The sequence below is a fragment of the Carcharhinus amblyrhynchos genome, chromosome 6 (assembly GCF_965287045.1).
Source record: "Carcharhinus amblyrhynchos chromosome 6, sCarAmb.v2.hapA, whole genome shotgun sequence".
NCBI lineage: Eukaryota > Metazoa > Chordata > Chondrichthyes > Carcharhiniformes > Carcharhinidae > Carcharhinus > Carcharhinus amblyrhynchos.
Genome location: NC_137329.1, coordinates 104,983,971 through 105,010,946, shown reverse-complemented (window position 1 = coordinate 105,010,946; position 26,976 = coordinate 104,983,971). Strand labels below are relative to the sequence as shown.

General features: G+C 43.1%; 1 protein-coding gene across 1 annotated transcript in view; it reads right to left on the bottom strand.

Annotated features, from left to right (window-relative positions):
- cped1 (cadherin-like and PC-esterase domain containing 1) overlaps positions 1-26,976 on the bottom strand; it is a 222,056-nt gene that overhangs the window by 26,592 nt on the left and 168,488 nt on the right. Inside the window, exons 16-17 of the mRNA XM_080191117.1 lie at positions 10,029-10,146; positions 3,166-3,302 (exon numbers count right to left, since the gene is read on the bottom strand). Coding sequence (XP_080047243.1) covers positions 3,166-3,302; positions 10,029-10,146 — 255 coding nt within the window. The remainder of the gene's footprint in view (positions 1-3,165; positions 3,303-10,028; positions 10,147-26,976) is intronic.

Here is a 26,976-nt window from a genome sequence, read left to right as displayed (position 1 = left end):
TTGTGGGCCAATGACCACGTGAGAAAGTGAGAGATCATACATGATGGAGTCTGGGTTGCAGAATTTTGGAACTGCAGATGTTGCTGCATGTATGCAGAGAATGATGCAGGTGTTTGTGTTTTGTAAGACATAGGGTGGGAATTTCCAATTGTGCTTGCAGATCTTTGCATGTTTCCCCCCCTGCCCTGCTTGCTATGATTCACATGGCAGGTGGGATGGGTAAATTCCACCCACAGCTTTGTTGCATCAACTATTTAATTTGAAATTTATCTGCTCTTGAAGCATCATTTGCCTGTTAATTAATTGCTGGGGTGGCACGGTAGCACTGTGGTTAGCACTGCTGCTTTACAGTGCCAGGGACCCAGCTTCGATTCCCAGCTTGGGTCTGTGTGTGTGTGTGTGTGTGTGTGTGTGTGTGTGTGTGTGTGTGTGTGTGTGGAGTTTGCACATTCTCCCCATGTCTGCATGGGTTTCCTCCGGGTGCTCCAGTTTCCACTCACATTCTGAAAGATGTGCTAGTTAGGTACATAGATCTGAACAGGCTCCCGAGGGTGGTGACTAGGGGAATTTCACAGTAACTTCATTGCAATGTTAATGTAAGCCTTACTTGTGACTAATAAATAAATAAACTTAATTTATATTGATTCTGATTCATGTTAAAGTAAAAGTTACGAAAATGGAAATCTGAATGATTTCTTCATGAGTCTCAGTGTTACATTCCAAGTGCAAGGCTGGAAACTGGATTGTGCAAATAATCAACTTCATCGTGGTCAAGAGATTGTTGATCCTGTTAATTTGAGTAATTTGGTTAATTTGGTGGACTGCACAGAGGAAAACAAAGTGATCTTTAAGTTTCTCTGAAGAATTAGACAGATGGTTCAGTGTTTCCAGTGCTCACTCTCCATGGAAGTATACAGAGATTTTTATGGGGTTGGGGCAATAGAATAGTCATTTGGTAAATTTAAGTAGTTTAGTTTACAATTCTCCTGTGGGAATGATAACACCTCTTTAACATGTCCCAATTTTCACTGAACTAGTGACATCTCCTCTTCTTCAGAAATGAGAAGAAAAATACCTAATGTTATGAGCGAGATTCAGGACCTATCCCTGTAACCCCATGTATTTACCACACTAATCCCCCTAACCTACACATTTTTGGCCACTAAGGGGCAATTTAGCATGAACAATCTGCCTAACCTGCACACCTTTGGATTGTGGGAGGAAACTGGGACACCCAGAGAAAACCCATGCAGACACAGTGATCCACAGAGACAGTGATCCAAGGATGCAATCGAACCCAGATCTCTGGCACTGTGAGGCAGCAGTGCTAACCACTGTACCAACATGTTGCTGAACAGAGAGGCAGAGGACTTGAATAAAGTATTAAAAGAGTACTCTGTATTTGTCTTCACAAAGCCAAGACAATGATTTAAAGGTTACACTAAAGGAGTGAGGGATGTTATTGACCGCATAATAAAAGACATACTAAAAAGATTAGCATTACTGGAAGTTGGAAAGTCAGCTTTTGCGGAAAAAATGCAACTTAGGTCCCCAGAAGGAGCAAAGGGAGGATTGGGGGAAATTAGGTCACAATTTTTCAGTTTTTATTAGACCCAGGCATTGTGCTGGAGGACAAGAGGGGTTGCGAATGTGATACCATTATTAAGACAGGGGAGAGGGATAAATCAGGAAACTATAGGCTAGACAATCTAGCATTGGTGATGGAAGTTATCGGAAACCATTATCAGAGGCAAAATAAACTTTTAGTTGGAAAGGAATGGGTTATTCCAGGCGTGCCAACATGGATTTGCTATTCATATCTGATTGAATGTGAATGAATTCTTTGATGAGAGATTGAATTACTTGAGATGGTAGATCAAAATTGTTCAGTAGATTTTTTTTCATTTATTAGTATCAGAAGTAGGCCTACATTAACATTGCAATGAAGTTACTGTGAGAATCCCCTAGTCGCCGCACTAAGGTGCCTACTCGGGTACACTGAGGGAGAATTTAGTGTGGCCAATGAACCTAACTAACACGTCTTTCAGACTGTGGGAGGAAACCGGAGCACCCGGAGGAAACCCATGCAGACATGGGGAGAACATGTAAATTCCACACAGTCACTCAAGGCCAGAATTGAACCCATATCCCTCATGCTGTGAGGCAGCAGTGCTAACTACTGTGCCAATGCACCACCCAACTGGGAGGTAGAGGACATGAATAAAGTATTAAATGAGCACTCAGAGGAAACCCACACGGACATGGGGAGAACGTGTAGACTCTGCACAGGCGTGACCCAAGCTGGGAATTGAACCTAGGTCCTCAGAATGAGATGAAACGATAAAAATGAAATAAAATAAATGGAAATAGGCACTTTACAGTCTTCTGGACTGAACATTGAGTTCAACAATTTCAGAGCATAAACGCTCTCCTCCACCTTCACCCCATTTCTATTTATTTTATTTTTTCTTTTCATCTCATTCATCCATTACTATCATCCTTCATTCTCATTTCCACTTTTCCACTCTCCACTCTCATTCCCCCCATCTGGCCCCCAACAGCCCCCTCTCCCCCTCCTTCAGGTCAATTGCTACATTTCTCAGGGGGTCCCAAAACAATCTGTACCTCAGTTCTGCCATTCACTCATTCTGATCACTTTATGGACACTTTTAGCACCTTTCTCAGCCTTTCTTCATCTTCATGTACATTTATCCAATTACAGCCCCCACCCCCGCCCTATTGTATAAATCTCTTCTGATTTTCTTTACTGTTAGCTCTGATGAAGAATCATTCAGACTCACAACACTGGCTCTACTCTCTCAGTCAGATTTGCTGAGGTTTTCCAGCTTCTTTTGTTTCTGCTTCAGATTCCAGCATCTGTAATATTTTCTTTTATTGTCTGGATTAATAGTCTGGTGATAATGCCTCTAGACTATTGCCTCCCCATATGGCCTCCCTCTGCACTGTAGGGTTTCTATGTTCTATAATTAAGTTGTTCACAGCTACAATATTATTTTCATTAGAGCATGGCTTTCCATTAAACTTTAATTCGTTACATGCATAAAACACTTTGAATTTTTTGTCATATATATTGTTCCACATTGCAGTACGTTATTGAACAATATTGATAATGGCATTGGAAAGTCATATCGAACAAGCCCTTACCCTCCTTCCATTCATGCACTGCTGAAGTTGACTTTTAGTTGGCGTAAGATGTTGACATTTGTCTGGCTGCCACCGTGCTTTCTGCCAATCACAAGTTTGGTTGTCAGAGCAGCTCAGACATGGAATAACCCACTGCCCTGAAACAGTAACATAAAGAACTTAATTATTATTAGGGAATTAATTTCTTGTCTCTTAATAAGATTGGAATCATTGTTAATCTGTTGATAAGATTGGAATTAATGGTGCATCATTATAGTAAACAGTTAAAAACAGAGGAGGATATCATTGTCCTCTCTGGTGCAAAAGAGAACCAATTTTAGAGTGTTCTGACCCTCAACTGAATGATGCTACATTTATATCTACACCATATTGCTTTGTGTGATATTGAAGTCTTCTTGGCAGCTGCCTGAAGCAAATGGTAGGCCTCTTGCATTAGATACTGAAAGGCCTGAGGCCACAGGCTCATCCTAGAATTTGGGCACACTGTATTCAGTTTTTCAGCTTCTTCTGCAGCCTACTCTGCAGTCCTCAAAGCTGGTCACCATCCCATGGGTTAATGTGAGGCCAGGAGGAACACAGACCTGTCCCTCCTGACTCCATGTATATCTTGCAGTCTGCTTCTCGGGACATTTCACTTCACAGCCTGGCTGGGTGGTGGATGTCTGAAATTCGCTGCCTGATTTGGTGGTGGAGGCAGTGACCCTAAACTATTTCTGTATCTGCACCTTAAGTACTGTAAGCTACAGGGGTGAGGGGTGTGTGCGGAAAGGTGGAGATAGAAAGGGCACCTGGGTGTCCTCGGGCTGGTGCAGACAGGATAGGCCAAATGGCCTCCTCCTGCGCTGTAACGTTTCTATGGTTCTATGGCTTCCTCCCCCAGAGCACCCCTGAAGACTGGAAGTGACCCTCAGGTCAATGTCATAGTTCACCCAGTAAACAAGCCTTAGGACTTCTCCCTTTGATTCATCTTCATTTGCAATTGTGAAATGACAGCACTTTTAAGGTTTGTAGAAGGTATTAAAACTGAATAACATAATCAACTGATTCATTTCATTTAATAAGCTTTGAACCCAGTTATCTCAGTCTGAGAGTTTGAAAATAGAAGTGTAGATCTTGAAAATGGTGTTCCAAACAAGATTTTGATTTTGACTATTTTGATATATGATAGGCAGGACAATCAGGCCACCTGCCTTTGGAACGATGAGGGGCCCAAACCATTTCAATGGTCAGTCCTCATTTGTCTGTAATTGGTGAGTTGGCCACGAGTTTACGGGCACTACCTGGGACTTCATCAAGCAAGAAATTTCCAATAGTTCTCATCTCAACCAGGTTATCAAATGACACTTGTTCACCAGAAATCTTCCTGAAGCTCTGTTTTACTAACAATGACAGTTAAATGAAGTGCATACAAAGCTAATATTGAATTGCAGGAAGCATAATAGTCAATAAATGCTTAAATGTTGGCACAAGGTCTCTGCCCATGTTTTCTACAGGTTATATACCTATACAAAGTTCTTCATTCAGGTAGAATTGATCAGAAAATCTATCCTCACATGGGGAGTTAAGCAACTAGCACAACTCGCATCTAAATCTGGATGGAACCAATAAGATAGCAGTAGGGAATGAGCAATAATAATATGCTTAAATTTAAGGTTATATAGCAATCACCAAGAACAAATATATTAAGAACACACATAAACTGGGCATTGAGTGGAGTGCATACCTCTGCCACATTGCATTGGCTTAATGTCCTAACAATAATGCAGCTCTACTTTGAAGCTACGTAACTTCAGAGCTTCCATCTCACTGTGGAGGTTTCAAGTAAATCCACATCCAACAACCTGCTCTGAAAACTCTGCTCACATATTGACAGCTGTGACAATTCCGCCACAGAAGTGGAGACAATCCCCAACATTCAAAAACAATCAACAACATTTTAAATAAAACAACCCACAACATTCTAAAAGAGGGATGCTTTTCAAAACTTCACAAAATTCTTTTCAACTACTTAAGTATTTTTTATAGTCAATGTGGTTATGCGGAGAATTCTGACGTCCAATTTTTGTTTTGTAAGATTCATGACTAGAAAGGACTAAGTGGTGGGAAATTGGAGTTTTGCGTGCTGAAGGGCCCCTTAAAAATTTCAAAATGGTACATCCATACACTTCAATGGCTGGAACCCTCTGGCTGTTAACGTCATGGGATTCTCTGGTCTCACCGGTGGCATAATCCTGCTGCAGGTTTCCTGTCAGCAATGGGTAGCTTCAATAGGAATTCCCATTGACGATGGCAGGACCAGAATATCCTGCTGCCAGTGAATGGCATGCCATCTCCCACTGCTGAGAAAACTGCTGCGGGGAGGCCAGATAATCTCGCTCTGAGTCTAAGTACACTGGATACCATATTGGCAAAGATGTTAGCGGCACACACCTGATGCTTCCTGGAAATATTGAGCATGCAGATCATTACATCATTGATCTGATGCCAACAGTGTCATTTTGGAGCTTTAACCTGCGTCCTCGCTTAATCTTGCACAGCTGAACACATGTTCAACATCGGTGATTGAGGGGGAGGTTAAGGGGAACATTAAGGAGCCTAGAGAAGGGCAAAGTACAAGGGCCACAATTCTTCCCCGTGGCCTTACCCACTCCACAATCATGATCATTTCCAGATGACCCCTAACCGCCACATCACCACTTACCTTATGCCAGGACCATTCCCAGGAATACCTGTGCGTGCTCTCCTATCTCAATCCCACCTGCCAGTCACTCTAATTCTAGCATATAAACAAAGTCTGGGAGTTGAAATTACTCTGGTCTCAGGAGGTGTGGTGATGTTCATTTCTCGTATCTCTCGCCTGTGCATGCTGCATCACACGCCCTGTTAAAATTGAGTCTATCGCATGTACCTTGAAACACATCTTTGTACAAATAAATCTGAGGGGTACATCTGCAGTGGAAAACAATGATACTCTGCACCGGTTCAAAATTCAGGTCAAATAGAATCCACCAAGCGGAGATGCCATGAAAGATAGGTTACAAAGTTGAAGGGTGGGATTTCCTGGTCCTGCCCACCAAAGGGGTGATCCAGTCCCGCTGAAATTCAATGGACTTTTCGCTGGGCTGCTGGTTGTCCCGCAGCGAGTCCCACTAAAATGGGCCAGAAAATCCGAACCTTAGAAATTAATGACCTGAGTACAGGATGCTGTTTGTTATTCTGGGAAACAATTCTTTAATCTTCTGAAAAGGTGTTGCACTTGCAAGACTAGCCAGCGCAAACTATCAAGAGACAGATAATCAGAGCTGGTGGCAGTTCAGTTCATATTTACACAGCTCACTAACAATCAAGAGATCACATGAACATTCAATACCGACCTATTTCCTTAATGCCTGTGGCAGTGGCTACACTTACAAAGTAGGTTTACGATGCGTCTCTTTTTGAAGGCATTGCATTGAAATCCTTTTTTCCTTTTCATTTCCTTTAGAATTTTCCCCAGACGAGGAGGCCAGAGCAAATGGCACCATAGTTCCGTGCACTGCAGAACACATTACATCATTTGCATTTCCAAACGTCAATACAGTTACGAGCAGCCCAGGGGGAGAGGGAAGTAAACCAAATGATTCACAACTCCGAATAGGAGGCAATGAAGGCAGTGGGGTGCATGAGAGAAGAGACAATGAAAGAGTTTAAAATTTATTTATTTGTGTCGCAAGTAGGCTACATTAACAATGCAGTGAAGTCATTGTGAAAATCCCCTAGTTGCCACCTGTTTGGGTACAATGAAGGAGAGTTTAGCATGGCCAAAGCACTTAACCAGCATGTCTTTCAGATTGTGGGAGGAAACCGGGCACCCTGAGGAAACCCACGCAGACATGGAGAGAGCATGCTAGTGCTTCCTAGTGGTTCACTTGAGTCCACCCTGGAGTGGAACACCTTATGCTCACCCTAATGCCAAAATCAAATGCAAAGGTTAGGGTCTAGGCTAACTTGGAGTTTCTGGGCTGGGCCACAACAGTACAGACTCTCGCTCAGAGGTCAATTGAGTGTTTAATTGGCCAATTAAGGACCTCTTCCTGCCTCCACTGGCATTTAGCCATAATGGGTACCACGTTTGGAGATGGGAGAGGGTATCATCACTGCTCCATCTTCCTCCAGGTGCAGTGTCCCTCTGGTTGGCTGGCAGCTCTTGGTGGTGGACAATGCAGCCTGAATAAGTAAGGATGGTTGGCCCAGCAGCATTTGGCTGCCACTGGCAAAATGTAGACCAGAGTTCTGCTGAAGCAGATCGGTGTCTGCCTTCAGGACTTTTAGGAGAAAAGTCTTTTCCCAAAAATGTACGTCATTCATAAAATTTGTTAAAGTACATTCGTAGAATCCATAGAATCCCCACAGTGCAGAAAGAGGCCATTCAGCCCATCATGTCTGCACCTGCTCTCTAACAGAGTATCTCACAAAATATTCTGACTTGAAAATTAAAGAGTGCAGTAAAATTCAACTTGTCTCCATATGGTATGTTCCACTCTTGGCTGCCTCTATAGAATTGTAATACTTTGGATGTTCACAATTTACTTTCCGTGTCAGGCCTACAGCCTGAGGGCAAAACCATTTCAGATTTAACATTTACAGGAAATGCAATAGACTTCAACTTGTCTCCAGACTGTACGTTCCTCTCTTGAGATGCTTCAACACAGTTTCAATACTCATGATATTTATAACATATATTCCATGTCAGGCACACAGCCTGAAGGGTTCTACAATTTTCCAGCCTCTCACTGTGCTATGGCTGAAAGACTTTAGACAGCATCTTTAACAGTGGCTGCCCCACTCTTTGCTGTATCTCCCAGCACATAGCCCTGGGATCTTCGAGTGTGCCAGTCTGCAGTTTATGCTGGCAGACATGCCGACCACTATTAAATCTACCACCTCATTGTCACGGGGTAGCACCATGGCACAGTGGTTAGCACTGCTGCCTCACAGTGCCAGGCACCTAGGTTCAATTCCCGGCTTGGGTCACTGTCTGTGTGGAGTTTGCATGTTCCCCCCATATCTGCGTGGGTTTCCTCTGGGTGCTCCAGTTTCCTCCCACGTCTGAAAAATGTGCTAGTTAAATGCATTGGCCATGCTAAAGCCTCCCTCAGTGTACCCCAACAGGCGCCAGAGTGTGGTGACTAGGGGATTTTCACAGTAACTTCATTGCAGTGTTAATATAAGCCTACTTGTGACTAATTAATAATAATAAATAGTAATAATGTGTTATTGCACTAGAGATGATCCTTTAAAGAAAGGTAACCATGAAAATCTACTTAGGACACTGGTCATAAAAAGTCACCGTAGTTCCAGGTGACCATAGACCTCAAAGGGGAGAGCTGACTGGTGGTAATTTTAACCTGAGGGTCACCACACCTCATGCAACAGGCAAGACCTTCATGAATAATCTCAACTAGCACAGGAATTGAACCTACGCTGTTGGCATTGCTCAGCATCACTAACCAGTTGTCCAGCCAACTGAGCTAAACCAACTAGTCAGCAATCATATTGTTAGATGTTTAGAGGTTTCAGGATCTTCCAGTCCTCATGGGCAGGCCAGGGGCGGTATTCACATGCATCATGGGAATAATTCAGTTGGACAATAGCCTAGGCGTGAAGCAGGGACTCAGAGGGACAATAATATGGGCTGTGTGCATACTTACTCTTACTGCTTGTTACAGCATATGAGAATGCTTGAATGATAATCCAAAGGATTGCTTTCAGAAGGCTTAATAGCTTCAACCTCACGCTTTTCTGGCTTACAATGAAGGCATCAGGGAGATGTGGTAGAAGGAGGCATGCCTAGCATAGTTTAATAACTTGACCAGAGTAACTAGGGTAGGAACACTGCCAACTTTACTTTTCCCCATTTTTTACACGTGATGTTCTTAATCAATCGACTCAGTCCTGAAACGGAATGACAAGTCTAGATTCAGATTGTGCAGTAGCTGAATGGGACTACAATCCTGTTCTCTGGAACTAGTATTTTGTGCTTTCTTTACAAGCCATCGCTGCATGCTTGCCCCTATATGCCTTATCTATTGTGTTACAGCATCCTTCCAGCACTAGCCAGTCTGGTGACAGCCAGCTGATTCTTTTCCAGAGCCTACCACTGCATATTGATATTTCCAAGAGCGTACAAAGTGGGTATGGGGATTAAGCAAGTGGGGACAAATTGCTGTTTGGCTGACTATGATTTTTAAAGTAATGACAAGAGGTGTTTTTGAATAATTCAGGGTTTGGTAGCTGTCACAGCTTTTTTGTTGCCAACACCTGAGCAAGATTGAAGAGTAAAATATTAAGAGAGGGCAACTTTCAGCTAATTGAAAACTGGACTTGTTGATGTGCATGATATCAGCTTGATTTCACCAATCACTGCTCTACCATTCCTCTGCCACTGAGCATGTAAAATCTTATATTCTTCGGCTCAGTTAGATGAACTGAGCCAACAAAGAGGGGCCTGGAATTTCCGCTGGAATTTTCCAGCAAATACCTTTCTCACCAAAGTGTTTTGAAGGTTCAAACACTCTGACAGTTCAGATCCAATGATTAGTATTGTCAAGGTGCCCTCTTATTCTTTCACTTGTATTTCAGCTTGGGTCTGTTAACACATAATTCAATCACATCTTGCTTTAATAAGATATGAAGGCAGACACTACTGTCAACTTATTTGTCCGTGACATGCATACCCCTGCAGAGAAGAAAGGTATTGAGGGCACAGTTTAAATGATATATAATCAGAAACTTTATCTGTGCTTTGCTACGCACGGCAGGGAGTTCCTGCCGACTATAGCTTTTATGAAAACAGACTCGACCACATAGTGATGGTTACCAACCTTTGGCATCGCCTGTCTTGCAGCTGAGAAGCTGCGTCTGAGCAACTGCTGAGAAGGAACTGCTCGACACTGGCTGCAGACCACAAGGTTCACCAGGTTGAACTATCAGTCCACAATCCTGCATGAAAATAATGAACAAGGTGATTGGCTTTCTAGCTCACATGGCATGTACTTTTAAAAGAATTGTCAGGTAGCCCAGGAATTTTAGGAGTGATATAGGACAAAAATAAGCAAGGAGTGATACAGTACTTGTCCTAAATCACTCCTGTTATATTCTTGTCCTATATCACTCCTGCTTTATTCTTGTCCTATATCACTCCTGGCTTATTCTTGTCCTACATCACTCCTGCTTTATTCTTGTCCTACATCACTCCTGCCTTATTCTTGTCCTATATCACTCCTGCTTTATTCTTGTCCTGTATCACCAATAAACCAGGAGTGATATAGGATAGGAATAAGCCAGAATGATATAGGACAAGAATAAACCAGGAGTGATAGAGGACAAGAATAAACCAGGAGTGACAGAGGACAAAAATATAGCAGGAGTGATATAGGACAAGAATAAACCAGGAGTGATAGAGGACAAGAATAAACCAGGAGTGATACAGGACAAGAATAAGCCAGGAGTGATACAGGACAAGAATAAACCAGGAGTGATACAGGACAAGAATAAGCCAGGAGTGATACAGGACAAGAATAAGCCAGGAGTGATACAGGACAAAAAAAAAGCCAGGAGTGATATAGGACAAGAATAAACCAGGAGTGATAGAGGACAAGAATAAACCAGGAGTGATACAGGACAAGAATAAGCCAGGAGTGATACAGGACAAGAATAAACCAGGAGTGATACAGGACAAGAATAAGCCAGGAGTGATACAGGACAAGAATAAGCCAGGAGTGATATAGGACAAAAAAAAAGCCAGGAGTGATATAGGACAAGAATAAACCAGGAGTGATAGAGGACAAGAATATAGCAGGAGTGATAGAGGACAAAAATATAGCAGGAGTGATAGAGGACAAGAATAAACCAGGAGTGATATAGGACAAGAATAAGGCAGGAGTGACAGAGGACAAGGCTAAGCCACTGGGAGAGATTGGGTACAGCTTATCATTTCATGAATCCCACAGTGAATCTCTGAATGGGAAAATCTTACATGAATACTTTCTTACTTATTAAAGGTAATGAAATAAAACCCTAGGATATTTATTCATGCACACCTCACCACTATTAAATTGGTTTTCTTCACAGGAAATCCTGTTCCTCCCACTCTAACCGCAGAGGACCCATCACAACGTGCTGATATATCCAATCATGTCTTTGCATGTTCAGTATTTACAGATTCAGTCACTTAGACCCATCACTTCACTGCTCTGGTTCCTATCCACCGGTTCATAAGGGTCATTGTAAACTATACAGGTACATTTGATACCCTGATGGAGAGCAGGAACCATAGAAACTTTCAGAATAGTTTTGTTGAATTTGAGTTCATATCATTAGACCATAAGACATAGGGGCAGAATTAGGCACTCAGCCCATCAAATCTGCCCTGATATTCAATCATGGCTGATATTGTTCTCATCCCTGTTCTTCTGCCTTTTCCCCATAATCCCTGATCCCTTTATTATTCAAGAACATAAGACCATTCATATAATTGTGCACTTCTATCCACTAACATTAACAGATGGAAAATTATGAGGAATTCCTGGTGTAGCTCAGTGTGCACGCTCCATCTTAGGAGCAAGTTTTCATAAAATCAACCCTCCATCTCCTTAAGATCAGAATGGCTGAGTTACTATGACTAGAGGGGAGCGGTTATTTCATACTTTATTATCTTCCATGGCTGTTGATCAAATTTTGTTGCGTGACGTTTCTGTGAAAAAGAGTCTTGGAACAGTGTACTATGTTAAATGCACTCGATAAATGTGAGTTGTTAAACGTGCTTTATAAATGTGAATGGTTTGTGCAGTAGTGGAATCAGAAACCATCAGAACTGTCAAAAGGCAAAGTTACATATGTTCCAAGAGAGTAGTTTGAAGGGTTATACGGAAAAAGCTGAGCTGTGAGATTGAATTGAACAGCTCTCCCAAACAGCCAGCAACAGCTCAATGGACTAAATTCATAGAAGATAGAATCATAGATATCCTACAATGCAGAAAGAGGCTATTTGGCCGATCGAGTCTGCACCAACCACAATCCCACCCAGGCCCTACCCCCATCTCCCTACATATTTACCTGTTAATCCTTCTAACCTACGCATCTCAGACACTAAGGGGCAATTTTAGCATGGCCAATCAACCTAACCCACACGTCTTTGGACTGTGGGAGGAAACCAGAATAGCTGGAGAAACCCGCGCAGACATGAGGAGAATGTGCAAACTCCACACAGACAGTGACCTAGGCCAGGAATTGAACCCAGGTCCCTGGAGCTGTGAAGCAGCAGTGCTAACCACTGTGCTACTGTGCCATCCCATGACTTCCTTCTGTGCAATGCGATACTGTTATGCTGCTCAGCAGGTAAGTTCATTCAGCCATATAATAGTACGGATAAGCCAGCGAACAAATATTTTTATTACAGCATTATATATTTCCTGTGTCATGTGAAATCACTATACAAAGAAACAAAGTACAAGATGTGTACTCCTTAAGTATTTTTCATGTGAAGACAGACATCGGAGAGAGCTCCACAGCTTGATGGATAGTGAACATGTTGTGATAGTGTGCCTGCTAATACATAAAATATACTCATTTAAATAGATGGTTATATAAATCATTACAGGAAGTGAGGCAACATCACAGAATACAGCGTCCATCTTAGTCAGTTTTGGAAAATGCTGGAAAATCTCAGCAGGGCTGGCAGCATCTGTAAGGAGAGAAAAGAGTTGACGTTTCGAGTCCAGGTGACCCTTTGTCAAAGCTGTCAAAGCTTTGACAAAGGGTCAACTGGACTCAAAATATCAGCTCTTTTCCCTGCTTACAGATGCTGCAAGACCTGCTGAGATTTTCCAGCGTTTTCTCTTTTGGTTTCAGATTCCAGCATCCACAGTCATTTGCTTTTATTTTAGTTAGTTTATACACCTAGCAGCAGCAAGAAGAAACTTGCAATAAACGTCTGTGTTCAACTTCCACCCCTGCCTTCAAGTTTCTTTGTATTGGTCTAGGAAGATAATTTGCACCACAGGTGCCATGCTTCCTCTTTGGACACTTAAGCATGTAGGAAAATGAAACATGATCATAAGGGCAGCATGGTGGTACAGTGGTTAGCACTGTTGCCTCACAGTGCCAGGGACCAGGTTCAATTCCAACCTTGGGTCAGTGTCTGTGCAGAATCTGCATGTTCTCCCTGTGTCTGTGTGGGTTTCCTCTGGGTGCTCTGATTTCCTCCCATAGTCTGAAAGACGTGCTGGTTAGGTGCATTGGACATGCTAAATTCTCCCTCAGTGTACACGAATAGGGCAATGGCATGTGGTGACTAAGGAATTTCTATAATTACTTTATGTAAACCTACTTGTGATGCTAATCAATAACCTTTAGATTTAAGTATATCTTCTCATGGGCATGGAGAGGATGAATAGGGAGCAGCTGTTCCCCTTAGTTGAAGGGTCAGTTACAAGGAGACAGAAGTTAAAAGTGAGGGGGGGGATTTGGGGAAAAGCATTTTTTACTCAGGGGATGGTGACGGTCTGGAATGCACTGACTGGGAGGGTAGTGGCAGTGGGATGCCTCACATCCTTTAAAAAGTATATGGATGAGTACTTGGCACATCAGAACATTCAAGACTATGGACCGAGTGCTGGCAAGTGGGATTAGGTGGACAGATCAGGGCTTTTCATGCATTGGTGCAGAATCGATGGGCTGAAGGGCCTCTTCTGCACTGTTGTATTCTGTGATTCTGTGATTCTCACAAGAATAATAAATCTTTGCAGTGTTTTGAATATAGGAATTTACAGTACAGAAACAGGCCATTTGGCCCTGTTTGATCGATGCCAGTGTTAATGTCCCACACTAGCTGGAGCACTGTTTGAAGTTCGGCTGTATTGGGCATCCTCCATCTCTTTAATTCTCAATGTCAAATGGCAAAAAAGACCAGTCCTTTTGCTTTTGAACTCAACAGCATGTTTGCCAGTGTAAATATTGATCGAAATGTAGCATTTTCTTTTGACTTTTAACTGCTACTGCTCGAAATTTGATGTGGCACATGTAGCTGGACAGACTTCAGTAGCAGTTGAATTTGTTCTTGGCACAAAGCCCCTTCTGTTTTGCAATATGTGGACAGGTCAGACAAGATGAATCACCCTGTGAATCAATTGTGTCAGACAGCAACGTCCATTTAGAGTCTCGCGGGCTGAGCTGACTGCAGTTATTTGGAGGAGTTACTCAAACTAACACGAACATCAGAAAGTTCCTACCTTGCAGCCGAACAATTTGCACAGGGGCTTCACAGGGCAGCATGAAATTTCTGAACATTCTGTGATTGCTGTCAACAAAGTGCAACAAGATAACTTAACAGGGATTTGCTTGTTCATACTTGTGCACTGCATGGTATTTGTGTCAAACACAAAAATCACCTTAGATTGTATAGAAGAGTATTCAAGAAATAAAAATATAAACTGAGGGGCACAACCTTATTGAACGACAAAGCAGATTTGAGAGGCCGAATGGCCTATTACTGCTCCTCTTTCTCATCTATAGACAAAGCTTAATTGAAAGGAATTTTCTCCTCAGTCTTTTGGAGGATAATATTTTCTAAGTTACCCTTCTTAAAGTAAGAAGTGAGGTGGCAGGTCAAAATCCTCATTTTCACTCATTTTAGTTTTAAAAAGTCATAAGTGGCTACACTGCTTTATCTTTCCTGCTGAAACTGGCAAACTCAGGACATTTATAATTGTGAAGATAAAATGCATTTTTGGTTTGTAGCATTGTCAAAAGCAAATAATTGCCAAAATACTTCCTGAACAAAGAAAAAGTAAAAAGCTGTGTTGCTAGTCTCAACGCTTTTGGTGTAATACATTCTGTTTGCACAGTACCCTAATCTCTTCTGATCAAAGAGCTTTCTAATACGGAATGATAAGAGTATAAGAGGTACAGCCATTGCTGGAGGTCAGGATCTACACATTAACTATCCCACTAAGACATAACATTATGGGTTTTGTTAACAGCTTGTGGATTTGTCATGTCATCAACAGGTACTGAGATGCCGTGACATCCCTGTTGCCTTGCACAGAGATGAAACAGCTCACTATCTTAGGTATGTTTGCAAGCTATCATTCATACTAAAGATGAGATGTGAGCAAGCAAGCTAATGCAACCATTTCCCTCTTTACAGTGACTATTTCTATTAACTCATTTCTGGAAGTCAGATAAAAATAGCCTCCAGGCGTCTGGATTGGGATCAAAAGGGATGAAAATACTGTGCAATAAGCACTTATAAATGTAGATCGATGCTGCTGGATTTATTTTCAGCTCATTCACTGCAATTAATTATGTCCTGAGTTCCTGCTGGTCTTCCCTAATTTATCCCAGCACAATAGGTGATTATCACAGTTCTTTCTAACCAAACATCTATCCAAATTTTCATCTGCAAATATAAGAACTAAAATGCTAATCCAAATGTTGTAATTTAAAATGCAAATCTGATTTCACAAAATCAGCTTTAAAATGGTACCATATGATAAAGTTTCCACAAACTGGCACAGTAAGTCCTAACTCAAACAAAATTGCAGACCATATGAAACCTCCCTATGTCTAAATAAAAAAGTGTTCAAACCTAATTTATAATTTAAAATAGAACAAGAGTCAATTTTTGGGGGCACAGTTTCTCTTCTGATGATACTCCAGTTTTAACAATATGCAACCACCTCTAAGGTAAAGCTGCTTAAAAATGTTATTTATTGGCATCACAAGTAGGCTTACATTAACACTGCAGTGAAGCTATTGTGAATATCCCCTAGTCACCACACTCCGGCGCCTGTTCAGGTACACTGAGTGAGACTTTAGCATAGCCAATGCACCTAACCAGCACGTCGTTTGGACTGTGGGAGGAAACTGGAGCACCCGGAGGAAGCCCATGCAGACAAGGGAGAACGTGGAGATTCCGCACAGACAGTGACCCAAGCCAGGAATTGAACCCAAGTCTCTGGTATGGTGAGGCAGCAGTGCTAACCACTGTGCCACCGTGCCACCACCTTGGCTTTCCTGAGGCTTAAAGATGCATTGTTCATTGTAAATACATCTGCACTTGCATTTCTTGAATGTTTTACGTGGGGACAATATATAATTAAAATCAACTCAACGTTTTCAACTCTTGACAGGAATATTTCTCTACAAATGCAGAAACAAAGAATGGAATTTAGATTAAATCTATTTGATAATTGGTGAACTAACGAACTTCATTATGGTTCATCTAATGCCAAGGATTAGGTTGACAAAATCTGAATATTTGCAGCACACAACCGCAGCATTCACACATACCAGCCAAATCTAATCAAAACACTCCCTCCGTCTCCACTGAAGCATTTATCTTTAAACCAACTGAACATTAAAAGAACATTCCAGCGCCTATTCAGCTACACTGAGGGAGAATTGTGAATGGCCAATGTACCTAACCAGCATGGTTTTCAGACTGTGGGAGGAAACCAGAGCACCTGGAGGAAACCCATGCAGACCACAGGGAGAACATGCAACCTCCAGCGACCTAAGGCTGGAATCAAACCCGGGTCTCTGGCACTGTGAAGCAGCAGTGCTAACCACTGTGCCACATGATGCATTCAACGAAATAAGTGAACCAACTGCCTTAGATTTGTTAAGTCATTGTGAATGCAATTATTATAAATCCTTCAAAGTTATGCCTTAGTTTCAAAGCAAACAAATATCAATGACAAGAATAAAGTGTAAATAATAAATTAGCAGAAAGAAAAACTCACTATAGCGAGAAGGTTGGTAAATTCTGTGAGCCTCAGAATTCTTTGTCAACCTGTGAAATCATTACAAAATATCCAAAAGCCTCATTGAAGACCAACATCTATGCAAATTAATGTAAACAGCTGTTATGCTTTCCCAAGCTTTTCTCTGGGAATACATTGATACAGCATGAGCATGGACTGAAAAGAAGGGGAATTATTTCCTTTTAACGTTGATTCTTAAAGGTGTGCTCTCTTGCTACACTTGAACTCTGGGGGTTAGAGATATGGGGGTCCAGTTTTCTTTGGTTGGAGAATCATGCATCACCATTGTCTCTTATGTTGAGGTAGGTGGCACATTAATTTGGTGCACCAACCTCATCTGCATAATAGCAGCTTCTGGCTGAGTGGTGCCTGCAATTCTACATCTGTAAGATTATCCCAACTGGTGGAGGATCTTGTGAACATCCTCCAAATCCAGTGGCATGAAAGGTGGTCCTCTCTCAAGCCAACATGCCCAGCATCAAGGCTCTATTTGCTCAAAGCCAGCTTTGCTCAGTGGAACATGCACCTCATACATCTGATGAGAGTTTCCAAAGCTATTGCTTTACTTGGAACTTTATCGTTGTTGAAGACTCCCAGCGGCACAGAGGAAATGTTTTAGGGATTCCCTTAAAGTATCCCTGAAAAGATCAAACATGCCGGATGATTGATTAGATTCCCTGGCTTGTGAATGACTAGGTTCATCCAGGAAGGCACCAAACACATCAACAGACCTTTCTGGGACTGTGCAGAGGTGAAGGGAATGTGCAAACCTCCAACTCATAGAATCCCTTCAGTGCAGAAGGAGGCCATTCAACCCATTGAGCTTGCATTGGCAACAATCCCACCCAGGCCCAACCCTGTAACCCCACACATTTATCCTGCTAATTCCCCTGACACTAGGGGTCGGCACAGTGGTTAGCACTGCTGCCTTATAGAGCCGGGGACCTAGGTTCAATTCCAGCCTCGGGTCGCTATCTGTGTGGAGTTTGCACATTCTCCCCGTGCCTACGTGGGTTTCCTCCGGGTGCTTTGGTTTCCTCCCACAGTCTCAAGATGTGTGGATTAGGTTGACTGGCTATGTTAAATTGACCCTAGTGTCAGGGGATGAGCAGGGTAAATATGTGGGGTTACGGGAATAGGGCCTGGGTGGGATTGTGGTCGGTGCAGACCTGATGGGCCAAATAGCCTTCTTTGGCACTGTGGGGATTCTAAGTTGATAAGGATCAATTTTTGCATGGCCAATCAACCTAACCCACACATCTTTAGATTGTGAGAGGAAACCGGAGCATCCGGAAGAAACCCAAATAATCCATCTAACCTCCAAAAACTACCTGCCTGCATATGCCTGCATGATCACACAATGGGCTAACCAGCCACTTCAGAAACCACCGAACCAGAGTGGAAGAGAGTCATCCGACCCCTAAGAGAAGACAGAACCTACTTTCTTAGTGCAGGCCACTCAATAGGGGCCCAGTTAGCATCAGTAATAGGTAATAATTAAATCTATGACAGAATAGGCAATACATGCAAACAAGTAATGCAAATTGTCATTTGATTTTTCTCAAGTGAAAGTTATGTGAAGATAATCTAGGAACGGTTAGCTGTTACTCGCTGTGTTGCTATAAACGTATCCAAGTAGCTTTAAAAAGATTTTATTTTCGGTTGATTTTTTTAAAATCAGTAAATACCTTACCGAACATCTGTTTCTGCTTTGCAAAATTTGGTGTTTATTGTTCACCCAATAACCAAACCATCACATATTTTGAGCAGAGTGTTAGCAAAACCCTTAGGAATGAGAAGCATAATCTGAGGCTATGATAATTACACAGCTGAAACCTCACTGAGCTGCCTTGTTTTTCTGGAGTCAACATTTCGTATTTGTTTCTCTTTCTTTCTGCAAACGGCGAGGAGAAATATGGGGTAGGGTTCACCGTGCAACCCAGCACGCGTTCTGCAATGGCCGCTTGCCATTGGCTGGTGGCACAATCTTCTGGTCCCACCACTGTCAACAGGGTTTCCCACTGAAACCTGGGGTGGAGTGTATCATCGTCAGGACCAGAAAATCCCGATGGTGAGAACAGCCGGAAGGTTTTGGCCACAGTACTTTGTCTTTATTAAAGTCTCTGATACACGTACACTACACTCATAAAATGGTCGCATGTTACTTTGCAAAATATATTTTATGTGGTCCTTCAGAAACATCCTTATAATAGTCTTCTCTTGGTAATGTAAGGGGCGATTCTCTGATCTCGCCGTGCTGTTAGCAGATTGCGCCAGGCACAGAGAAGAGCGTGCTGGCATAAAAATTTGTTTTGCACCCAGCACCAAACAGTTTGCAATTCTCCCGCACCCTTCCTGTGCATGTCCGATTAGTATAATTAAAGTAGCATTTAAATATGCATAGCCTATTCAAATCCCAGCGCACAAACTTCCCCAGCTTTCAGATGCGGCACAATAATGGCGAGAATCACTACCAGTCTCCATTAGCGGAGACCTGGCACAGTGGTCACACAGGGAGGGGGCTGTGGTTGGGGGCATGGCCATGCAGTGCATACTGGGTAGTGCCACTTGGTGGGGCCCACCTGGCACACTAACAGTGCCCAAGTGGCACATTGGCAGTTGTTGGCAGTGGCCACCGGCAGTCCGACAGTGTCCACTGGACAGCCCGGTGGTGCAAGTTGGGTACTGTCAGTGTGCCAGCTGAGCACCATTAGTGTGCCAGGGGCATTGCTGTTGGAGAGGGGGTGTCTGAGTAGGGGTCATGATGAGGGGGCGTGATGGGGAGCCATGTGGGTGTGTCCGATTGGGGAGGGTTGTGGAGGGGTGAATTGTGAAGGTGGTCCTGATGGGGGGCAAGTTGGTGATCCTGATGCGGGAGCATGTCAGGAGTCGGTCACGGTAGGGAGACTGGTCAGAAGGGCACCGATGCTGTCAACCCACTGGGGAGAGGGTGGGGAACATGCCGGTGATGAGGGGGGAGGGGTCTTAATGTCCGTGGGTGAGTGAGATGGGGGGGTCTCCCAGTGCACTCTGAGATCTGGGCACCCTTGCAAGACAGCATCCAAGTGCTCAGAAGCCAGGTTCCCCTAGTAAACTCCCAACTCTCCAAAACGTGACTGAGTGCGGGAGGACTGCGATGTGGAGTATGCCTGAGAGATTAATGTGGATCATTCCATTATCCTCGCCGTTAGAATTCCATCCAGAATTTTATATTTTGTCAAATTATGACTTTTTTTGTTCCACAAAATTGTAAACCAATCCAATCTTGCCTACAAAAAAACAGAAGTCAAAAGTAAATTGAAAAATTAGCTTAAGGGAGTTGCCGCCATCAAGATATCTGGCAGATCTTATCCAGGAGATGACTTAAGAATTGTTAACATACTTTGATCACATAATCTATCACATAGTGATAAAAAAGACACAAGGTTAAAGCAGCTTAGTTGGGTAGACATTTAACTATTACAGATGAGGGTCCTCATTATATATTAAGCTACAAATATATTACAGATACTGCTCTCAGAGAAATATTTGTATAGTCTTATCTGGGGCTGACAGATCCAAATGCGCTTATGATGTCTCCCTCATATATCAGGCCATGTCACTGGAACAGGGAGGGCATTTTTTGTACAACAGCAAATGGGACATTCATTCTCTTGTACCAACAGAAAGATTTTAGATTTAAGTTCAAAAAAATCTACTGGAGGTAAATGGTTTGCTAATATATTGTTAAAACCTGTTTTCATACTGGGCTGGAGATAATTGGGATCTGGTGTGAGGTCCAAATGGTTGTGAGGTTACTTTGCGGAGGTGGTCTGCTTCTTGGTTCCGCAATCAATGCAGGACCTAAATGCTAAGTTGTAGAACTGCTGTTACATAATGCACAAAGCCACTGCATTTTGATACAAAAACTGAAGCGTAATGTAATTGTAAATCGTAACAGCAATCCACTTTCAGGGGGAAAAAAATGACTTTTGATACTTTTATACAATTCTGGTGTTTATCAGAGATGTGGATAACATAGCTGAAGATTCCAAAATGTTATCACTTCTGGTGCTCATTGTTCAATCAACCAGTACTGGGTCACAAATTGTTTATTCATAAGAACAAGCCCATCTCCAACCTCCTTTTCCTTTCCCAAGTCCTTGAATGTATTGCAGCCTCCCAAATCCGTGTCCATCTCTCCCAAACCTGTGTCCCTCTCTCCCAAACCTGTGTCCATCTCTCCCAAACCCATGTCCATCTCTCCCAAACCCGTGTCCATCTCTCCCAAACCTGTGTCCATCTCTCCCAAACCTGTGTCCATCTCTCCCAAGGCCCTGTCCATCTCTCCCAAACTCATGTCCATCCCTCCCAAACCCATGTCCATCTCTCCCAAACCTGTGTCCATCTCTCCCAAACCCATGTCCATCCCTCCCAAACCCATGTCCATCTCTCCCAAACCCGTGTCCATCTCTCCCAAACCCGTGTCCATCTCTCCCAAGGCCCTGTCCATCTCTCCCAAGCTCATGTCTATCTCTCCCAAACCCGTGTCCATCTCTCCCAAACTCATGTCCATCTCTCCCAAACTCATGTCCATCTCTCCCAAACCCGCGTCCATCTCTCCCAAACTCATGTCCATCTCTCCCAAACTCATGTCCATCTCTCCCAAACCCATGTCCATCTCTCCTAAACCCGTGTCCATCTCTCCCAAACTCATGTCCATCTCTCCCAAACCCGTGTCCATCTCTCCCAAACCTGTGTCCATCTCTCCCAGAATTCCATGTTTGAAACACTTCAATCAGGTTTTTGCCCACACTGTACCAAATGGCTTTGATCAAAGTCACACATAACATTTGTGGTGATGGTGACAATGGTAAATAATTCCTCCTGCTCTTTCTTGACCTGTCTGTAGTCTTATACATGATTGACTATATTGTCATGTTCCAATGCTTCTGAACAATCTCCTGGCTGGGTGGAACTGCTCTCATTTGGTCCTGTCCTTATCTATCTAATTATAGCCAGGGCATTACTTGCAACAGATTCTTTTCCTGTGCTGCATTGTTACTCCTGGTGTCCCCCGGGAATCTATCCTTACTTTCTTAATATCCTCAGCTCATTTGCCCCCTTCTCTGCCCCTTCTCTCCCATTGGCCCCATTCTGCCCCTCAGCACCATCAGCAGCAAGCACAGTGTTCATTTTCAGATGTAAACTGATGACAGCTCTACCTCACCACCTCTTAATTAAATATTGGGAAGACTGAAGCTATTGTCTACCATCCCCACTCCAAATTCTGTTCCCCAGTTTACCAATTCCATTCCTCTCCCTAACAACTGTCTGAGACTAAATCAGACTCCCTGTAATGTTGGTGTCATGTTTGATCCCGAGGTGAGCTCCCAATCACGCATAGGCGGCACAGTGGCACAGTGGTTAGCACTACTGCCTCACATCACTGGGACCTGGATTTGATTCCAGCCTCCGATCACTATCTATGTGGAGTCTGCATGTTCTCCCTGTGTCTGTGTGGGTTTCCTCTGGATGCTTCGGTTTCTTCCCACTGTCCGAAAGACATGCTAAATTCTTCCTCAGTGTACCTGAACAGGTGCCAGAGTGTGGTGACCAGGGGGTTTTCACAGTAACTTCATTGCAGTGTTAATGTAAGCCTACTTGTAACTAATAAATAAATAAACTTTATCTGCACCTTAACTTCCACAACAATGCCCAATTTCACCCCTGTTTCAGCCCATCAGCTGCTAAAACCCTCATCCATGTCTTTATTACCTCTAGACTTGAATATTCCAGCACACTCCTGGTCTCCCACATTGTACCCTTCATAAACTTGAGGTCATCCAAACTCTGCAGCCTGTGCCTTTATGCACGCCAGAATCTGTTCTCTTATCAGCTGTGTGCTCGATGGCCTGCACTGTGGTCAAACAATGCCTTGATTTAAAAATTCTCATTCTAGTTTTCAAATTCCTCCATGGCTTCATTTCTCCCTATCCCTGTGATCTTCTCCAGCCCCACAACTCTCTAAGATATCTGGCCTCTTGAGCACCCCCATTTTAATGGCTCAAGCATTGTTGGCCGTCCCTTCAGCTGCTAAGCTCTGAAATTCCCTCATTAAACCCTTCCAATTCTCCACTCCTCTTTAAGACACTCTGTAAAACACACTTTTTGATCAAGTTTTTGGCCATCTGCTCTAATATCTTGGATTGGCATTTAATTTTCCCTTACATTGCTCCTGCGGAGTGTTTTGTGATTTTTTTAAAATTAAGAAATAAAGGTGATAGACAAATATAATTTATTGTTGCATTGCTGATCTATATTGTCCCATTCCGCTATATTCTCATTCCGCTAAGAATTGGAGAAGCAGGAGAGGATGGCAGGTAGGAGAGTGGATTATTAGCTATGGCAGTAAGAAGTATGACTTGTCACCGACCAGCCCATCTATTCACATTCCTGTCTTCCCTCAAGAACTCGGGAGGACAGCATTCTTCAAGGCAAATACGTCTTGGAAACTTCCAACAAATTTCGCCTAGAGGATACTTTTGAGTGTTTTCACAGACAAGTGTACGAGTTTGTGAAGCATTATTTGCATTGTGTACTTTTGGAAACCCAGAAATGCCTTAAAGCTGAGTAGTCCCATTTAAGCTGCTGCCCTGTTGCAATATCACTTGGATGAATTCCCTAGCTCCCAGAATAAGAGTGTCAGTCACCTGATGATGACATATCCCTATGACATCCTCTCATGTTTTGGAGATCTCCATACATGCCTAAAATGGCTACTACTCAAACTCGGCTCCACCTACCTTTCACTAGACTGCTTGGCTAGGTCCGCCTAATATCTTGGTGGCCCTGAGCTAGTGGGCTGTCTGGGGAGTTCTCCTTATCTACCCAAAGCCTGCTGAACATAATGCCAATAAGATCTCACCCTTCTTTGAGGGCCATGAGGTAGCCAGCCAGCAATTAAAATTCTCTTGTGAGAAAATCTACCCCCAGAGGTCGTTATAAATTAATTGTTGTATTTCTGACAGTCCAGAAATATAACTGTTTCCAATACTAATATAGTTAAGTTAATTATTGAAATGATTTGTGAATCCATAGGGCAAATGTATTTCTTTAAATACTCCTGGCATAGCACTCCGTTTTGGAGCACATAGTTGAAATTTGGTTGTGGGGCCCCTATGGACATGCATCTCCGTGCCAGGAACACTAAAAATGAAAAATTAACTGCCATGTCTTTTATCGTGTTATTTGGAGAAGAGTGGAAAAAACATAATGGCCCAGGCAAAATGCAAATTTAGCCAAATCCCTCAAGCTCCATGGCAATGTAAATATTTGCCTTACTATAACCCTAATTTTTTTTGCTAAACTTTCCACAAAGCCTCTCAAACAACAACTTTTCCAACACAAATCACCTCACTGCTTAGTTTTATTTTATGTGCAGGAACTAAAATGCAGCAAGACATTTTAAGGTGTAACAATGAGAAAACTTGCATGCAGCAGAAAGAAATGAGCTCGGTTAGCAGCTGGATTACTTTGATCAAGCGAAAAAAGGCAGAGCAAAAGCAAATGACACTTCGCATGCAAGATTAATTCAACTGCATCTTGTCAATATTCTTGACTAATGATGTTCCCTATGATTGTGCAAAGTTATCTCTTCCCACAAAATTACTGCAAGTATTGGGAAGGCCGGAAAGAAAACAGAGTTAGGAGCTCCATACTATTACTCATGTTGGGCATGCTCTTTGCAAAAGATTAAGTGGCTGTATTAAGTATCATTAAGATTACAAGTTAAAACTGCACTCGGGTTTTATAGGAGCGAAAGACAGAACTCTATATTCCGAGATTTTTCCTTCAGCTGAAGTTCCCCTTATGTGGCCTTGAAAGTAATCTGAGTGGACAAATTACAGATCTAACACTAATCTGCCTGAATGTTGCACCAATTATCAGCAGTCAGCAAATCTCACAGCTCAGAAGGATCAGATTCCCACTGCTGTGGTGCCTAAGCTGGAAGGTCGGCTGACATTTTAAAGCAGTTGATCTTTTGAGAAATTGCACATAATAATGAATTGATTAGAGATAGTCAGCATGGTTTTGTAGCGGGAAGGTCGTGCCTTACTAACCTTATTGAGTTCTTTGAGAAGGTGACCAAAGAGGTGGATAGGGGTAAGGCAGTAGATGTGGTATATATGGATTTTAGTAAGGCGTTTGATAAGGTTCACCATGGTATGCTTCTGCAGAAAATGCAGATGTATGGGATTGGTGGTAATTTAGGTACTTGGATCAGGAATTGGTTAGCAGATAGGAGACAGAGGGTGGTGGTTGATGGTAATTATTCATCATGGAGTTCGGTTACGAGTGGTGTGCCTCAGGGATCTGTTTTGGGGCCACTGCTGTTCGTAATCTTTATTAATGATCTGGATGAGGGTATAGTTGGGTGGATTAGTAAGTTTGCTGATGACACCAAAGTCGGAGGTGTGGTAGATTGTGAGGAAGGGTGTCGAAGTTTGCAGGGTGACTTGGACAGGTTGCAGAGCTGGGCCGCGAGGTGGCGGATGGAGTTTAATGCGGAGAAGTGTGAGGTAATCCATTTCGGTAGGAATAACAGATGTGTTGAATATAAGGCTAACGGGAGGACTTTGAATAGAGTGGAGGAGCAGAGGGATCTAGGTGTATGTGTACATAGATCCCTGAAAGTTGGGAATCAAGTAGATAAGGTTGTTAAGAAGGCATACGGTGTCTTGGCGTTTATTGGTAGGGGGATTGAATTTAGGAGTCGCAGCGTCATGTTGCAACTGTACACAACTCTGGTGCGGCCGCACTTGGAGTACTGTGTGCAGTTCTGGTCCCCACATTACAGGAAGGATGTGGAGGCTTTGGAGAGGGTGCAGAGGAGGTTTACCAGGATGTTGCCTGGTATGCAGGGGAGGTCCTATGAGGAGAGACTGAGGGATTTGGGGTTGTTTTCACTGGAAAGAAGGCGGCTAAGAGGGGATCTTATAGAAACATATAAGATGATTAGAGGTTTAGATAGGGTGGATGGTGATAGCCTGTTTCCTCGGATGGAGAAATCTAGCACGAGGGGGCATGGCTTTAAATTAAGGGGGGGTAGTTATAGGACGGATGTCAGGGGCAGGTTCTTTACCCAGAGGGTGGTGAGGGACTGGAATGCCCTGCCTGCTGCAGTTGTAAATGCGCCTAGTTTGGGGGCGTTTAAGAGATTGGTGGATAGGTTTATGGACGAAAAAGGAGTGGTTTAGATTAGTGGGTCAATGTTTTTTTTTAAAAATAAGACTGGTCGGCGCAACATTGTGGGCCGAAGGGCCTGTTCCGCGCTGTAATGTTCTATGTTCTATGTTCTAATATCTCAGGTAAAAACTAGGGAAACCTATCTAGGGTGTATACTGACCCTCAATGTCATCCCCCACCTGTGGTTGATAGAGCCTTCAACTGTGTCTGAGCCATCTCCCACACTTCAGCCCTCACCTTTTCCCTCCCTTCCTAGAACAATGATAGGGTTTCTTTTGTCTTCATTTTGCACCCAGAAACCTTCACATTCAAAGGATCATCCTCCCATCTCCCACAACTCCAGCATGATGCACCCCCTGCATCAGCATTTCATAGGGATTATTCGCTCAGTGACACACTGGTCCATTCCTTTATCACACACAACACCTCATCCCCTTCCGGTGCGATCATAGGAAGTGTCATATCTCCCCCTTTATCTCCTCCCTTCTCACCATCCATGTCCCCAAACACTCCTTCCATGTGAAGCAGCAATTCACTTACACTACTTTCAATTTAGTCCACTGCATTCGCTGCTTGCAATGCGGTCCCCTGTATATTGGAGAGACAAGACACGGACTGAGTGATAGCTTTGTGGAACATGTTTGCTCAGGCTGCACGCACGGCATCTTGCTGTCATGCTCACATTTCTGTCCTTGGCCGTCGACAATGGGCCAGTGAAGCCCAATGCAAACCGGAGAAACAGCACCTCACCTTCTGATTAGACACTTTTCAGACTTCT